The sequence below is a fragment of the Martes martes genome (assembly GCF_963455335.1).
Source record: "Martes martes genome assembly, chromosome: 12".
NCBI lineage: Eukaryota > Metazoa > Chordata > Mammalia > Carnivora > Mustelidae > Martes > Martes martes.
In genome coordinates, this window is record NC_137900.1 from 4,160,955 (window position 1) to 4,179,326 (window position 18,372).

Here is an 18,372-nt window from a genome sequence, read left to right on the forward strand (position 1 = left end):
GGCCCACCTAGATAAGCCAGGATCATCCCCCATCTCAGGAGCCTTAAGGCAACCACAACCACAGGTTGGGGCCCGGGGCCCACCATCCAGCTTCCTACATGCCTCTCCCCCATGGAGCCCCCCATGGGGTCACACGGCCAGCCCCTCCACAGCCCCGGGCAGCGGGGGCTCCTGACTGAGCCCCCCACGGGGTAAGACTGCCGACCCCCTCCACAACCCGGGGCAGCAGGGGCTCTTCACTAAGCCCCCCATGGAGTCAGACTGCCAAAGCCCCCCACAGCCCAGAGCAGCAGGGACTTCTGACCGATCCCCCCACAGGGTCAACTACCGACCCCCTCCACAGCCCTGGGCAGCGGGGTCTCCAACCTGCCCTCCCCACAGCGCAGCAGAGGCCTCACAGCGGGGCTCTGTGCTGCCACCAGGATCCCCAGCAAAGGCGCTCCAGGGCGGTGGAGGGCGTCTCCAGCATTACAGCCTTCATGAGCCTCAGAGTCCCCAAGACCCCAAAGATAAGCTGCCCTCCCTGGGCTGTGGTCAGTGCTCCACGAGCGGAGGGAAGCAGGTCAGCATGCGGCTCCTGTGAGCTCTCAGAAAATTGCCACAGTGGTTATTACACCCATTAATAATTGTACTCAGAGATCAAGGTCTTTGAAAACCCCCATGATTCGACCTCTGCCCAACTACACTACCCCAGCCCCTCCCACAGTACTTTCCTCCCCCAAGGAGAACACTGGGAGCAGAAACCCTCCACGGGAAGGCCACGGGACACCTGCCTGTACGTTCCGGCCGTTCCCGCCCCGCCCAAGGAGGAGAACTCCCCCGCCCGGCAGGGCTGTGGCCGGGCCGCCAGGACCCTGGGCATCTGCTCCCAGCCACAGGTCCCCAGTCCGCATTCCCGTGGAAGCACCCCCAGGGCAGACAGTCCTCTTCCGCGGACCGTCCACCCGAGAAGACACATGTATGCCCCCAGGCCAGTGACGGGTGTCTTCACGGCACACCCAGCAGCCAGCAAGAAGAGAAGCTGCATCGGGAGCCACTGGGGCAACACGGCGGGCCACGGGGCGGGCGTGCAACGTGGGAGCCCAGCCCAGCCCACTCGGGCCCCACGATGCCGGCCACGTGCTAACCCTCCGCAGGGCTGTCAGACGCCCAGGCTAAGGCCCGGGCCCCCTGCCTTCTCTAAGCCTCTCCCCAAAGCCTGGGGCCAAGAGTTTGTCCCAAGTGGCGTCTGAAGGGCAAGACCCCTCTGCGACCTGTGGGCAGGCTGGCAGCCGAGCGAGAGGCCCAGCCAGTTCCAGGTAGGAAGCTAACAAGGCAGCCTCCGCTCCACCCTGCCAAAGGGCCCGCTCTGCTCTCAGACACAAAGGGCCTGCCTCAAAACACGCATCCCTAAGCCGCTCCAGGAAGCAGCCCGCAGGGCCAAAACGTTCCCGTGTCACCGGCTCACTCCTCCGGGAACAGAGCAGACCTTTGTTTGCTATCTTCGCTGTCATCAAATATTTACAGGGGCTCACAGGCCAGCCCACAGCCAATCCCTGCGCTTCCCGGGAAACGGCCGTGCAGGTGAGCAGGCCGGGTGGCAGCCATGGTTCCCTGCAAGGCAGCCGCCCCTGTCCCCGGGCCAGAGCGTGCCCACTGGAGCCTGGGGCCTTGCTGGCTGGACAGGAGGCCAGGGTCAGCAGGGGCTGGACAGCTCTCCACCACCGGGCCTCCATGGAGGCCAAGAGCAATGGTGTGAGTGTGCATCCACCCCTGGTGGGTGTGGGCAGGTGTCTTCTGCTGCCCAGGACGAGGGAGAAGGCAGCTGGACCCCGTGTCCACCCCGGCCTGACGCTCCCCTGTAACAGACCAAACTGGGCTGCCCCAGTGTCAGCAGCAGGTACATAGACCCACGGACGGGGAACCCCAGGCACGGTGGGACAGGGACCAGGGGGCTGGTGGGTACGGCAGGTACCGAGCGCCAAAGGATAGGGTGACAAGACCACGCGATCCATGTGTGAGAAAGTCTCAGGCGGCATGCGGTATCTGGGACAGAAAGTGAGCGTGCTGCCTGAGCTGGGACGTGGGTCGGCACCCGGTGGGGCCCAGACACACTGACCTACCCCCAACATTCCAGCAATGTCATTTCTAAAACAGCGGAGCAAAGAGTACCCCTCAGTCACTCCGCATGTGCAGAATTGTATCCATCCTGTTCCTTTTTAAAGACTTTCCCTATTTTCATCTGCTTTTCTTTCATTTTGTCTCTAGCCGATTTCTCTCAAGTCCCACCTCATCCCTGAAGTCCCCACTGAGATCATACACCTTCCGACCTTCCCTTAACCTGTGCAGACCGGCCTGTAGCCGCAGAACGGCCCGCAGCCGGACAGACGGCCCCGTGGGTGCCATGGGCATGCCATCTGGCAGGCGTGAGGCTGACCTGGCACCGGTCGCTAGGACGGGAGGGGCACACAAGCTCCCTGGGGCTGCACCCACGCCAGGACACGGTGTACATGGGGTAGGCGGTCCACCGGTGCCCACAGGCCAGGAACCCAAGCCACAGATGGTCAGGGCCACCAAGGCCAGAGAGCTAGAGCAGCAGGGCTGGGGGGGAGCCCCACGCCCTCCGTGCTCCCCTCCCCGGGGTCTGCCCCACCTCTTCTGACCGCAGATCACTCACAGGAGCACACCTGGGCTACCAGAGGCCACAGTGTTCTCCACTGCCTCATGACAAAACCACGCTCCTGGCCACCCTCGCCTTCCCCACGTTGCTGCTGCAGGTGTATTCAGCGTCCACACAGGACCAGTCTGGCCCCCATACCGGGGCTCTGAGTCCCCACCCAGACCCCAACCTTCCAGTCTGGGGGGTCTGGAAGAAAAGGAACAGTCTGGCCTGGATGCTCCTAAGGAAATGTCTGGGAGTCTGACCGGGTCCCTGGCTGCCGCAAGGGCAGCTTTCATCCAAGGACCCCACAGTCCACGCGCCAAGGCAACCCTATATCAGAGGAGCAAACCACCTCACAGCAAATGCTGGTGCGGCTCCCACGCGGGTCACGGGCCCCGTGTGCCACCAGGGCCTTGGTGGGGGGGTGCCCCGTGTCCACAGGACCGAAGAACACACAGACTTCTGAACTGCCCCGGGGGACAGGGAGGCCAAGGGACGCACTCGCTGCTATGGGGGGCTCTCGCCAAAGCTGGGGCAGGTGGGGACCGCAGGCTGTGGGTGGTGACTCACCGTCACTGCACATGCCAGCTCGGACGCCACAATCATGACTTTGCAAAAACACCAAAGAACATTAAAAAGAGGCAAGAAAGGCAGAGACCCAAGCGAACGCCGCCACGTCAAGGAAGGAGGTTTGGGGTGGGTTTCAGCATCTGTCACATCACCACCTTCCCAGGAACATCCCTAGAGATGCCCCCACCCCCGCAGGGGCCGCCTCCTCCGTCCTCACAGCCCTCACCCCCGGAGGAGCCCAGCGCTGGCACGGGGAGGGGATGGGTGAACACTGGCCCACCGGGGCTCCGGAGCATCAACCATTCAGCCGAAACAGGGGTGCCCACACCGGGAAGGCTGGAGGCCTGCAGCTCTGAGCCTCACACGCCGCGCCCGCGGCCCAGCTTCCTGGCAGCAGCCCCAGCGGCCTGGTTCAGGTCCCGCTCCGCTGCTGACCGCCCCCGGGAAGGGGACCACCGTGATCTCTCCATAAGTCTGGGTGGTTCCAGGAGCATCCCTCAACAGGTCCGAGGTTGTGGGGGTGGCAGAGCGGCCCCTCGCAGAGACCGCAGCCTGAGTGCCCGCCAGGCGCCTGCCCGCCTCACGTCTGTGACCCGCGCCCGTGTCTATGACCCGTGCCACCACGGGGCCCCTCGCAGAGACGCAGCCCGAGTGTGACCGCGCAGAAGCCTGGCGGCCCGGGACGCCGCCTCTGTGGGAGAAAAAGGCAGTGCCACAAAGATGCAAAAACAATGATAAAAAACAGTGGAGCGATTGTTCTAGACGAAATCTGCCATGACAAACAGATACAGCTCACGGCTCCTGTGACTGGATCCCGGATCCGGAGGAGAAAACGGTCAGCTCCACCGGGAGGCACAGCCCGCGTCAGACGCGTGGCAGATGGCATCCAAGTGGCTGTGAGCGGGACGTGGAGTTGTGGGTTTGTGGGCCCGCGAGTGGCACTCCAGGCGTGAGGGACACAGGCCGGGGGACATGCGTGAGGAGCTACAGGGATAGGAGCATGTATAAAGCTGTCAACACCTGGCAGTCCAACTTCCCTAAGTTTCTCCAAAACGTTTGTGGGGAAATGGACACAGAGTCCTGGCAGAGAGGAGGCTCTGCTTGCGGGAGACAGGCAGGTGGGGCTGTCGCAGCGGGAGGGGATGGGGACGGTCCGGCAGAGGCCTGGGGGCAGGCACAGGAGGCGCCCAGAAACAGTGGACGTGGAGGCTGCGCCGTTGGCGGGACAGGCCTGGGCGGAGGGCCTCAACACACGCAGGCACCACGGGGCCTTGGAGACATTAGGTAACCAGGAGAGACACCGGCAGGCACTCACACAGCTTGACCCCCTCCCTGGCAACAAAACCCACTGTACCCAGCCCCAAGAACAGACTGAAATCCATTCATGGCAGCAAGCCTTCCCCAGATCCCCTGTGGCAGGGCCAGACCTTGCCACCCCACTCTAACCCAAGAGGCCAATGTCACTTACTGGTAAACGGTTTCCCTCATGGATTAAAACATGGGCACCCATTTACCCACTTGCTTCCTGCCTTCGAATGTGGTTGTGATGCCTGACGCTACGGCAGCCTTTTTGCAGCCATGAGGCAAAGGGCCTGTGGACAAATCCAACACAGCTAAGGATAGTAGGAAAGAAAAACAGGAAAACACCACTGTCCCTGCCAACACTGCTAAGCCACTAGGGCCCTCGGCTGGCCACCCCTTGGTCCTACATCCTGGGAATGGTGAAAATTCTGCATTGCTTAGCCACACTCAGTTCACAGCTGAGAATTTTCCCAGCTTATGTGAAAAGCAGGGATCCTGGGGAAGAGTGGACACCAGAGGGGGTTGGGTTCCTTCCCACCGCATCTAGCCAGAGACAGTGGGAATCTCAGGCAGTGTCCCGTGCCTAGCACTAAGCACAGCCATGGCCCCACTGACGAATGGGACAGAAGCCCCCACGGTAACTGCCACAGAGCCGAGACATGCCACAGGAACACACACATCCCAACCAATATTTGGCTGCCACATACTGGGCACTCCCCAGAGCCCATCTCAGTCCCATGAAGCAATGGGAAAAGAAAAGGCAAGGGGGCAGGGTCTCCAACAGCCCCTTGAGAGCTTCGCAACACAGTGGGCACTTTAAAGGCTCTGAGAAGTACCGAAACAGCAATGCCTACCTGACCCAACCCTCCCCAAACCTGTTAGTGACACTCCCTTTGCACAGCAAAGCAATAAATACATACACAAGATGACGATGCGGGGAAGAGAAGCCTGGGCCATGCCACGAGCCACGGCCCCACTGCACGAGCGCCCCACCCCTCACCCCATGCCAAGCCTCCTCATCTGTAAAAGCAGAGTCCCAAAATCTCTCATGGTGGTTCTGAAGACCCAATGAGCTCATAGGCAGTTGAGGAGTCTGAGAAAGCCCTCCACATTCCCACCCTGCCTGTAGCCAGCTGACGGCCATGCCCAGACCTCCCGGTGGAGAAGGCCCCCCAGCCAAGGCAGCCTGCATAAACCATCAGGACTTAGGGGCACCAAGCCTTGCCCAGCACCCTCCTCTACCCAACTGGCTCCTCGGCCCGAGTGTCTGGGCAGGGCTCATCCTGTGACATCTTTATTTCTGGGGCCACCGTGCAGAGATCTCCCTCCTGAACACTTTGAGAGAAATGACCAGCTCAGGGGGAGGCAGGTGTGAAAGGGACCACCTGTCTGGGACCTCCTGGCACCAACACCCCTGGGATGAACCCTCAGGGAGCCCCTAACACAGAGCCTCCACTCTGTGGCTTGTAACACTCAGTCCAGCTCCAGCTTCTCCCCACACGCCAGCACAGCTGAGAACTTTCTAGAACAGCAAACACAAAGAGGCAACAAACCCTAACCATAGCCTCTCCTTGAAAGCTAACAGCATTAAAAGATCCTTTAGCAACAAAAAGATTTTAAAACCTTTCACACCCTGACACAGCGCCTGGGTGGCTCAGTCGATCAAGCATCCAACTCTTGATTTTGGCTCAAGTCGTGACCTCAGGGTCGTGAGATAGAGCCCCCATCAGGTTCCATGCTCAGCGGGATGTCCACTGAGGTTTCTCTCTCTCCCTCCCTCTGCCCTGCCCCCTACACACACATGCTCTCTCTCTCTAAAACTAAAATAAATCCTAAGAAGATAAATGAACTGATGGGGCGCCTGGGTGGCTCAGTCGGTTAAGCAGCTGCCTTCAGCTCAGGTCATGATTCCACCGTCCTGGGATCCAGCCCCACATCGGGCTCTCTGCTCAGCAGGGAACCTGCTTCCCCCTTTCTCTCTCTGCCTGCCCCTCTGCCTACTTGTGATCTCTGTCTGTCAAATACATTTTTTAAATCCTTAAAAAAAAAAAAAAAAAGACAAATGAATTGGGACGCCTGGGCGGCTCAGTCGGTTAAGCGGTTGCCTTCCGCTCAGGTCATGATTCCATGGTCCTGGGATCAAGTCCCACATCGGGCTCCCTGCACAGCAGGGAGCCTGCTTCTCCCTCTGCCTCTGCCTGCTGCTCTGCCTACTTGTGATCTCTCTCTCTCTCTGCCAAATAAATAAATAAATAATCTTTAAAAAAAAAGATGATGATGATGATGATGATGAATGAATGAATGAATGGGTAGATGGAACCCAGGACACCCTGTGATTGCAGCTACGGCTCTAGGACACCCACGTGTGAATTGTAAAGAGTGGCTGCGCTCGCTGGAATTAGGATTATCTGCAAACTCCTTTAAGGCAGCCATCATCATTGCTTTTTTAAATTAACGGTTTTTTTTAAAAATATTTTATTTATTTATTTGACAGACAGAGATCACAAGTAGGCAGAGAGGCAGGCAGAGAGAGAGGAGGAAGCAGGCTCCCTGCTGAGCAGAGAGCCCGATGCGGGGCTCGATCCCAGGACCCTGGGATCACGACCGGAGCCGAAGGCAGAGGCCCCAACCCACTGAGCCACCCAGGCGCCCCTAAATTAACGGTTTTTAGAGAGGTTCCAGGTCTATGGAAAGATTTAGCAGAAAGTGCAGAATTCGCACGTACTCCCTCCCAAGCCCCACGGCCTCCCTCTGTTGACATGGCTCACTGAGTACACGGACAACTGACGTGCCTTATTATCACCTGGAGCCTCAGTCTACATCGGCTTCACTCCAGGTGCTGGAAGTTCTGTGGTTTGAACATGGTTTGAGGACCCTCGTTAGAGCATCGGAGTCGTTTCTCTGCCAAAAATTGCTCTGAGCTCCCCTGTTCATCCTGCCCAGCCCCCGCCCTGCCCCCCACCCAACCTGCAGTGACCGCTGTCCTCTTTCCTGGCGCCACAGCTGAGCCTTTTCCAGAACTCCCACAGCTGGACTAATGCACGACTTATGGCTTCCAAATGGCTTCTTTTGCTTAATAATGTGCATCTAGGGTTCACTTCTGTCTTCTCATGACTTCATAGTGCACTTGTTTTTGGTGCTGAGTAATATTTCCTCGTCTGGACGGACCACAGTTCATTTGTCCGCCACCCACTGAAGGACGCCTTGGATGCTTCCAAGTTTTGGCGATGATGAATGGAGCTGCTGTAAGCATCCGTGGGCAGGATTTGGTGCGGTTAAGTTTTCAGCTCATTTGGGTTATCTTTTTAAAGATTTTATTTATTTGAGAGCATGAGAGAGAACGCATTAGCAGGGGGAGCGGCAGGCAGAGGGAGAGGGAGCAGCCTCGATGGGGACTCGATCCCGAGACCCCACGATCATGACCTGAGCCATGCTTCACCGGCCAGGCCACGCAGGTGCCCCAAGTGTGTCTGGTTTCGTGAGGCGCTGCCAAGCTGTCCTGTGACACCGCAGCGCGGTCCTCGTCCCTGCAGCCGTCACTGGGCTCCTGCTGCTCGGCAGCCTCGCCAGCACTCGGTCGTGTCAGGGCCCTGGAGTTCGGCTGTTCTAGTAGCTGTGCAGCGGAATCTCGTTTGAACGTGCATTGCCCTGATGACACCTGATGTGGAGCTTCTCATGCACTTCTCTGCTGTCTGTATGTCTTCTCTGGGGAGGTGTCTGTTAAGTACTTTGGTCAGTTTTTTAATCAGGTTGTTTGTTCTCTTATTCTTGAGTTTTAGGAATCCCTTGTACGTTATATCGCAGTAAACTTTTTTTTAATAGATTACGCCCTTGGTTTGTACCTAAAATGTCATTGCCAAGAACATCACCCTGACACCAAAACCAGACAAAGACCCCACAACAAAAGAGAACTACACGCCAAGATCCCAGATGAACATAGAGGCAAAAATCCTCCATAAAATACCAGCCAGATGAATCCAACAGGACATTTAAAAAATCATTTACCACCATCAAGTGGGATTAATTCCTGGGATGCAAGAGTGGTTCAGCATTCACAATCCATCAACATGACCCATCACACCAATAAGAGGAAGAACAAGAACAATATGATCATTTCAACAGATGCAGAAAGACCATTCGAGAAAGCACAACATCCATCCGCAATACAAGCTCTCCACACAGGAGGTTTAGAAAGAACACACCTCAGCTAAACACATGTGTGTGTATAAACCCACAGCTAACATACTCAATGGGGGAAAACTGAGAGCTCTTCCCCCTCAGGTCAGGAACAAGACAAGGAACATCCCCTCTCATCAGTATTGTCATTCTTCACAGCACTGGAAGTCCTAGCCACAGCAATCAGACAAGAAAAAGAAATAAAAGGCATCCAAACCCATAAGGAAGAAAAAAAAATTTCCCTATTTACAGATGACATGATATTTCACATAAAATCCCTAAAAACTCCACCAAAAAACTACTAAAACTGATAAATGAAATCAGTAAAGTCAAAGAATACAAAATCAACATACAGAAATCTGTTGCATTTCTATACACCAATAATGAATCAGCAGAATGAGAAATTGATGAGAAATTGAGGGATCAATCCCATTTACAATCGCAACAAAAATAAGATACCCAGGAATAAACCTAACCAAGGAGGTGAAAGACCTGTACTCTGAAATCTACAGCACACTGATGAAGGGAACTGAAGAAGACACAAAGAAATGGAAAGACATTCCATGCTAGTAGATTAGAAGAACAAATACTATTAAAATGTCTATACTCCCCAAAGCAACCTACACATCCCTATCAAAACACCAACATTTGGGATGCCTGGGCGGCTCAACTGGCTGAGCGTCCAACTCTTGATCTCAGCTCCGGTCTTGATCTCAGGGTTGTGAGATCAAGCCCCACACTGGGCTCCACTATGGGTATGGAGACTACTTAAACAAACAAAAATATGAACAACTTTTTTCACGGAAATAGAACAAACAACCCTAAAATTTGTATGGAACTACGAAAGACCCCAAATAGCCAAAGCAATTTTGGGAAAAAAAAAAAAAAAAAAGTGAAGCTGGAAGTATCACAATTCCACACTTCAAGTTATATTACAGAACTGTAGTGATCCAAACAGTACGGTGCTGGCACAGAAAAAGACACACAGATCAACAGAATGGAGCAGAGAACACAAAAATGAACCCACAATTATACGCTCAATTCATCTACTCAAAGGAGGCAAGAATATGCAATGGGATAAAAAACAGTCTCTTCAACAAACGGTGTTGGGAAAACTGGACAGCTACATGCAAAAGAATGCAACTGAACCACTTTCTTTCATCACACATGAAAATAAATTCAAAATGGATAAAAGACCTAAATTGAGCCCTGGAGCCATAAAAATCCTAGAAGGGAACACAGCCAGTAATGTCTCTGACATTGGTGGTAGCAATGTTTTTCTAGACACGTCTCCTGCGGCCGGAGAAACAACAGCAAAAATGAACTAGTGGGACTTCACCAAGATAAAAAGCTTCTATACAGTCAAGGAAACAATCAACAAAACTAAAAGGCAGCCTACGGAAATGGGAGAAGATATTTGCCAATGACATATCTGATAAGAGGTTAGTATCCAAAATACATAAAGAACTTATCAAACACAACACCCAAAGAATAATCCAGTCAAGAAATGGGCACAAGGCACGAACAGACTTTCTTCCAAAGAAGACGTCCAGACAGCCAACAGACACATGAAGAAATGCTCAACATCGCTCATTAGGGAAATACAAATCAAAATTAAATGAGATACCACCTCACACCTGTCAGGATGGCTAAAATTAACAACACTGGGAACATGAGGTGTAGGTAAGGATGCAGAGAAAGGGAACCCTCGTGCACTGTTGGAGGGAACGCAAACTGGCGCAGCCACTGTGGAGAACAGCACGAAGGATCCTCAAAAAGTTAAAAACAGAGCTGCCCTGTGACCCAGCGATTGCACTACTGGGTATGTACCCAAAGAATACAAAAATACTGATTCAAAGGGCTACATGTACCTGGACGTTTACGGCAGCATTATTTACAATAGCCAAATTATGGAAAGAGCCCAAGTGTCCATCAACCGACGAATGAATAAAGAAGACGTGGTGTAGCTACACGATGGAATATTACCCAGCCATCAAGAAGAACGACATCTTGCTATTTGCAGTGACATCGATGGCGCTGGAGTGTATTATGCTAAGTGAAATACCACATGATTTCGCTCATATGTGTAATTTAAGAAACAAAACAAGTGAGCAAAGGAAAAAAAAGAGACAAACCAAGAAATGGACTCTGGACTGCAGAAAACACACTGACGGCACCGGGGGTGGGGGGGTGCTGGGGAAACAGGTGATGGGGATGAAGGAGGGCCCTTGTCGTGATGAGCACCGAGTGTTCACGGAAGGCCCGAATCCCTGTGCTGCACACCTGAAACTGATGTCACACTGTACATTAACTACTGGAATTTAGATAAAATAAAACAGAGTAAAATAAAATAAACCATTGCCAAGCACATGGTCACCTAGATTCTCTGTCACCTTCTAGGAGTTTCAAAGTTTTGCATTTTACAGTTAGATCTATGGCCCATTTTGAGTTAATTTTTGTGGAAAGAGTAAGGTCTGTGTGTGGGTTCACTTTTCTGTGCGGAGACGTCCAGTGACTCCAGCACCGTCTGCCGCAGAGAATGTGTCTGCCCCTCTGAGCTGCCTCTGCTCCGTCGTCGCAGGCCGGTGAACTCCACTACGTGGGTCTGTCCCCAAGCTCTCTGCTCTGCCGCACTGAACTACTGGTCTACTCTCGCCAACAACGCACTGTCCTTGTCTCCTTTCTTTAATTCTTTTCCAAAAAACTTCACATGTATTTAAAGAAAGCTGACGTAAATTAGAGGCAGTGATCATGTAGTCCGGAAAATCTTAGAATGCATCCCTCTGGGGAACAGAACCGGATTTGAAAACTATTTGAAGTGAGAAAACCTGCAGCCAAGCCTCCGGTTCCAGCCTCCGACGGGCGGAGCTTCCGGTCCTGAGCCACCCTCGCGGGACCCGTCCGCCCAGAACACAGCCCCTCGCTCGTCGGAGGCCAGAGGCAGCTCCTAACTTGCTTCTCAGAGACTCTGGCCGCTGCTTCACACCTTCTCTCATCGGCCACTCAGATGATGAACCGGCGGCAGCCAGGTGCGGGGGCAGAGCACAGGCCCCCGCATGCCTGCACCTGGGGCCCCCCCACACACGGGGGCCCGCTCCTGCCCGCGGGCCTCCGTGCTCCCCGGGCGCCAGCTGGCTCTCCACTTCGGCCTCTCTTTCCACACGTAAGTGCAGGGGGAGCATCACTCTGCTTTGCCCTCAGTGCCCAACACGTGTCGACAGCTCCCACGACCCCGTGACGGTCGGCTAGCACCAGCCCCACTGCACAACAGGTAAACCAAGGCTCACAAAGGCAGGTGTCTTCCCCAAGACCTCCCGGCCGGGAAGCTGTGGGTCTGGGGTCCAAATGCAGTGGGGGCCCTGCTCTGGGGTGTTCGTGCACACCAGGCAGGGGGCCCGTCTGGCTGCAAGGCTCCTGAACGCCCCTTCCCAGCCCCTCAGGCAGAAGCCAGTTTCCACCTCCTCACTCAGCCAAGCGGATGGCAAAGGAGACCCAGGCGCACAGCCCAAACCTCTGCAGACCGGGTCAAGTTCTGTTCCTTCGAAGAGGTGACCTGAAGCTCCATGTCCTCACCCTGGGCATCATCCAGCTTCAGCCTAACGCTGGCCCGAGCCACAGGCCCCAAGAGAGGCCTCTGGCCACGCATGGGAGCACAAGTCCGAGCCATTCTAGAAGGCGAGTGACAGGCACAAGGCCGGCCCTGCCAGCCCAGGACCACAGGATGGCCTCTCCACACACTCACTGCCTTACCTCCTGCAGGCTTCTAGAAAATACCCCTCTTCCATGAACACCGGGCTCTCCCCCTACAATGTGGTCTGCCCTGCTCACTGTGGTAACCCCAGGCTGGAACCAGGGCACCCACTGAACAAAGGCCACTACACCGTTAACGGGGACCTGGCATCCAGAACCTTCTGGAACACCTCCTTTTGGAACACCTCCTTCTGGAACACCACTTAGCACCTTTTCTCCTCTCCACCGTTCTGCTCACAGCCCACCTGCAAACCTCGTACACCTCAGTAAGCCTAAGGCACGACGTGGAAGTGACATTGAGGGGAAGCCCGCCAGCCAGTCACACTAGTAAGTCTGGGGTCCTCATCCTGGGGCCCACATTACTTGGCAGTCAGGCCCAAATCAGGCTCAGTCCACTGCCCCAGATGCCAGGACCCCAGAGAGTGCCCCAAAAGGCACACACTGAGCACCAGGAACTCCTGCTTCCAGCAGGAAACAAGCTGCAGCATCCAGGACACCCCCAAAGGTGACCCACAGCTGGGCATGCTCACCTATCACGGCCAACCATGCCGGCCTCGCCAGCACACCACGCCCTTGATGCAAAGGCAGGGAAAGGGAGAGCCGTCCACTCGGGTCTCTCAGGCAAGCAAACCAGAACCAGGAGGGGCGGGGCACGGGAAACGGCTCCAGAAACGGAGCTTTATGCACCGGACTCCAGCAAGCAAGCACAGTCCCCTCCGCGTGGGGCCCCCGCCCCCAGGACAGGCTGCTTGAGGCCACTGTGACAGCAGACAAGGCCCCTGAGGGGACCTGAGCACCTCGCATGTGAAGCTGCCCAGCACCCCGATACGTCTCCAGCCTGTGAACGGCAGTGGTGGGCCCGCCCGGTCATGTACCAGCCCAGCGCCTGCAGAGACGGGCCGCCCGGCCCCAGGAGACCCCACGGGGCCACGCACATCGAGGAGACCATGCACACCCACCTGCGACGAGCCTCCCAGGGTGCGGGCCGGTCAGGAGCACACAGTAACCCCGTGACCACACAAAGGGGACGGCAGAAGTCTCCTGGTGCCCATGTCCGCAAGTCACTCCTCAGGCCGGGCCTGGCCCTCAGGAGCCCAATCACCTTTGGGCAAAGCAGAGCAGCAGGACAGCACCTCGGGGTCTGGGAACCTGGCCCTGGCAGGCGGGGCCCCCCACAGTAGCTCTTCAGCACTCTTTAGGATGCGCCCAGCCCCACAAGGGCCCCATGAGTGCTCTGAGCAGATGACCCCCACCCTGCACGCGGGCCTAAACCCCAGCACAGGAAACATGGTCCCCGCTACCCCTCCCCCCCTCACCGAGGCAGTGCCCAGCCCCCCAACAGCAGCTCCCAAAGCCTTCTACATGGAGACCCCATCTTCCCGGAAGGCAGGGAGCCATGGACAGGAGGGGGCTGAAACCAAGGCTCTCCAGGATCCTGAGGCAGACACCAGAGGAGTGGGGTGACCCAGGAAAGGCCAGTAGCCCACCTCCAACACGGCCTCCAGATGCCAGCCAGGTCTCCTCGGGGGCCCACGCCAGCTCAAAGGGCACGGCGGGGAAAAAGGTGCCCTCACACACCCGAGACACTGTCGGTGGTCAAGACCTGGCCCAACACCAGGACGGGTCCACACGGGCCCGAAGCCAGCTGAGGACAGCCACGGGGACAAGGGAAACATGCACAGGAGCAAGGGCAGAGCTCTGCGTGGGAGTTCTCCCTCTGCTATCGGGACACATTCTGGTGGCCGAACAAAAAAGTTCATTCAAAAGAAGAAAGACAGGGAAGTGATACTTTAAAATGGCTTCCCCAGAAAATCATCATTCCGAGCTCCGGCCGACTAGAGAATTCAGGAGGTGATGCGTCTTGCTGCAAAGCCCTTCCAACACGAATTTATGGAAGAAAATCAGACATCACAGAAATCTTTCGTCCTGCAAGGCAGACTTATTGGATCTAGAGATGCAGCCTTTACCCCCTCGGGCAGGGCACCCTGGGAGAAAAGTAGGGGAGCCCTCCTCCATTCCGGCAGAGGCCAGCAGATGCCAATGCCCCGCCCCCCCCCAGCATCCTGAGGGCAGAAGGAAACAGACTTTGGAGAGTGGGTTTGGGGATATTCCAAAGCTGCCAGCCAAGACACTCCTGGGGGCTGAGGAAGGGGAGGTCAAAGGGTGAGGAGAACCCTGCAAAGCTCCCCATGCTGAAGGCAACACTCCCAGTGACCCGCCCTCCACTGGGGTCCCTGATACCCAGCAATCCTGGGGGCCGAGGGAGATTGGCCATCTCCACACCGTGCGGGAGGAAACACCTTCCTTCCCTGGCACAGAGCCAAGAGGCCACCTGTTGTCCTCTCTCGGTGCACAGGGGTCCCCGAGGCCCAACCCTCACCTCCACCAAGGATGGCCCCGCCAGGCTGGAGGCCTCCTCCCATAATGCTACACTCTCCCCTCGCCCTCCCACCACCTGTGTCCTAGATGGTGACCTTGGGGGTCCTCAGCACTGAACGGGGTAAACATCAGCCTCCTGGTTGGTGGGGAGGCAGCAGGACACCAGCGGGAGGCCACTGTCCTGCTGCTCCAGGCCCCATCTCAGACCAGCCCTACAGAGGCAGCTGGCCCCAGATGCTGCCCATGGAACCGGAGGAAGCGTTCGTTGCCCCGTCGCTGGGAGAGGTACAAGGACAGTTTCCCGCCAACGGGGGCTCCCACTAACTCCTATTCAAGAACTGCCATCAGACGGATGGGAAGGCTTCCTCAGCCTTCCCACTACCTCCCAGAGTCCAGGCATAAGAGACCCCTGGACGCCAGCCAAGCTCCAGGCCTATGATCTGCTCAGGGAGCCAGAGGCAGAGCTGCCTGCCTTGCCTTACAGGGAATGGGAACGAAAAACCTTTCTGAGGGTCACGTGCGCCTGCAATGCCTCATCACAGCTGAGGGCTACCTTGGGTCCCGCCTACAGCCACTCCCCTGCTCCCGCCCACCACCCTGCACCCGCGGGTGCCCACAGCGCCACGCCGGGTCATTTGGCGAGAGGGAGAAGGTGGGAAGGAAAGGTGCAGGGCCACGCTCCAAACCCTGGGGTCCTCCGCTCCTCTCCGGTCCTCCTTTTGCCATGCGGCAGCGATGCCCAGCTCACTCCCTCACCCACGCAGCGGTGATGCCGGGGGCCCCAAGACCACAAACTCCCAAAGCCGCCCCTCCGCAGGGGGCCAAGAAGTGACAGCCACAAGGAAGGCGAGCTCAGTCCCTCCTGAAGGGCTCCACAGGACACCAACCAGGCCTGCCAAGAAAACTCCACACTGCCACCGCAAAACCAAAGGACTGCAGGAAGGGGTGGCCTCTGGAGCTCTCTGTCTCTGGAGAAAAGCCAAGGACAGGTCGACACCCACCAAATCGGGGGGTGGGGGGACTCGCACCCATGCAGGCCACACTGCAGGAGCCCAGAGGATAGAGCAACCAAAGTCAGTCTGGGGGTCAAGAAGGCAGGCAACCCGCAGCACGGCGGCCGCCCTGCGCCAGGCCTGGAAGGCCCTGCTAACTTGACGGGGTGCTGGGGTAGGCTTACACCCGCGCAGCCAGCTCTCCGCACAGGACAGCCCCATGCCTGACAGCTGACCCCCCGCCCACGAGGGAGGGCCCGTAAACACCCTCTCCGACAGGCACTGTCCTGGCTTCCACGGCCGGCCCAGGCAGCTCGGGTTACGGTTTATATAATCTTCCAGGGCTGGGGCTGACACAGCCAACGTGAGGGCAAGGTTATGAAAAATGCATGTCCAGCGCCTTTGCATCAAAAAAAAAAAAGAAAAAAAGGAAAAAAGAAAGAGAGGAAGAAGAAGGAAGGAAGAGAAAGAAAAAAAGAAAGAAATCCTGCCCGCATTTTGTATGACTTGGTTTTAAGACCTCCCGCACAACCATTTTGTGAAGCAATGGGCCCTGGGAGAAACCAAGAGGCCCCTGCCGCATCCAGGCCAGGGGCGGCCCCACCTCACACAGACCACGGGTCAGAAGCGTCTCCTCTAGCATCCTCAGAGGGGGCACCCACACCTTTAAAGACTCCAGAGCGGCCCCCACACTGCCGCTTCCCATACACACCACCTGGAGGGTACAGCCAGACCGACGGACACGCCCTCCAAGTGCCCACTCTTCAGCAGGGACCCACACCGTGCCGCACTCCACCGCCACACGCTGGGAGGTCCGACCCCGACCACACAGGCCGTGCGCACGCAGAGAAGGACACGCGCGGCCGCCCCCCAGGGCCGGACGCGCGGCCCCGCACAGGTGCAAGGCTGCGCCAGGACGCGCTCGCCCACCGCCCACCTGCGGCCGGCGTCCTCACCTGCAGCTCACACCAGGCCACCTCCACCCAGGTCTCCGTGTCCAGGCCCTTGTAGACAGTCTTGAACGAGCCGCGGCCCAGTTCGATGTCGAACTTGAGGAAGCGGCCGTCCAGGGAGGTGGCCACGGCCTTGAGGTCGTCCTCGTCGTCCTCCTCTTCCTCGGGCTCTTCCCGGCGTGTGCGCCCAGGTTCCGGCCTCGCCTCCGGCGCCGCCGCGTCCTCCCGCCCCGCGGCCGCCGCAGCCGCCGCCGCCGCCGCCTCCTCGCCGGGGCCTCCGGGGGACGAGGGCGCGGGGTCCGGGCCGGGCTCCTGAGCGCCCGCGGGCTCGGGGCCGGGGTCGGCGGGGGCGCCGGGCGGCGCGGCGGCCGCGGGAGCTGCAGGGGCGGCGGGGCGGCCGCGGGCGCGCTCGGCTATGAGGCGGCGCGTCTTGCAGAGCAGCAGTACCCGGCGCTGCAGCGGCTGCGGGGGCTGCGCGCTGGGCGCCTCGGCCGCCTCCAGGCCCGGCGGCTCCTCCTGGTCCGACTCCACCACGCTGCGCCGCAGGAAGCGCTGGGGCCCGGGCCGCGCCGCCCGCGCCCGCGGCACCGCCGCCGGCTCCGCCATGCCCGCGGGCCCCGCGCCGCGCCCGGCCTCCGTCAGCGCGCGGGGGCCGTCCCGGCGGCCGCCATCGCCGTCCATCTCTGCGGGCAAGGACACCCGGGCCGCGTGAGCGCCGGCCCGCCGCACCTGCCCGGCCGCGGATGAGACAGCGCCGTGTCGGCTCACGCCCCGCCCGCCCCCGGCCGCGGAGGGGCCTGCGGGACTGCCCCGGGGGAGGGGTCTGCAAACCAGACCTAGAGGCGGGGAGGGGAGGGGAGGACGCCTGCTGGGGCTGCCCCTAGGTTCCCCCCCTCCGGGGGCGGGATGCGGTGGAGGCCGGGGGAGGGGCACTCGCGCCCTGCCTAGCCCCGGGAAAGGGGCCTGCCGGGCTGTCCCTGGGGTCCCCGGGGCGGGCTCGCAGAGGGGACGGGGAGGTCGGAGAGAGGGAGGCACTGGACAGGCGGCTGCTCCACAAAGGACGCGGCCCGGGGCGCAGGAGGGGCGCGCGGGGAGGGGGCTGCGGCGGCGCGGCGCGCACACAAAGGCGGCGGGCGGGGGGCTCGGCACTCACAGGGCGAGCGGGCGCCGTCCATGCCCGCGGCCCGGAGGCCGGGGCGGGAGAGGCGGGCGAGGCCGCGCTTCGGTGGCCGAGGTCCGCGGCCGGGGACCGAGTCGCTCTCGGGGCCGGGGTCCTCTCTCCGGGCCGGGTTGCCGCGCTGCTCCCTCGGCCGGTCCGCTGCGGGGCCGCGCTCCCGCGTGCTGCTCGGGCTCCGTGCGGCTGCGCTCGGGCACCGGCTCCGACCCGGCGCGCGGGGAGGGCGGGGCCTCGGCTGCCCGCCCCCGGCTGGCGCGGCGGGGCGGGGCCTGGCACGCCCACCTGGCCGTGGGCGCGCGCGGCCACCTGCGGGCGGGCTCGCAGCTCCGGCTCCCCGCCCGGCCCCGCGGCGGCGGCGGCGCTCCTGAACCCCAGGCTCAGGAATGACCCGCAGGCTGCTGGCCGCGGAGGGTCCCCGAGAGGGGACACAGC

At 58.8% G+C, this 18,372-nt stretch overlaps 1 protein-coding gene across 1 annotated transcript in view; it reads right to left on the reverse strand.

The window, feature by feature from the left end:
* WNK2 (WNK lysine deficient protein kinase 2) overlaps window positions 1-17,444 on the reverse strand; it is a gene marked incomplete at its 5' end in the record, with an annotated part of 117,247 nt that extends 99,803 nt beyond the window's left edge. The window contains one exon of the mRNA XM_080820797.1: window positions 16,767-17,444. Coding sequence (XP_080676923.1) covers window positions 16,767-17,444 — 678 coding nt within the window. The remainder of the gene's footprint in view (window positions 1-16,766) is intronic.
* Window positions 17,445-18,372: the final 928 nt, after the last annotated feature.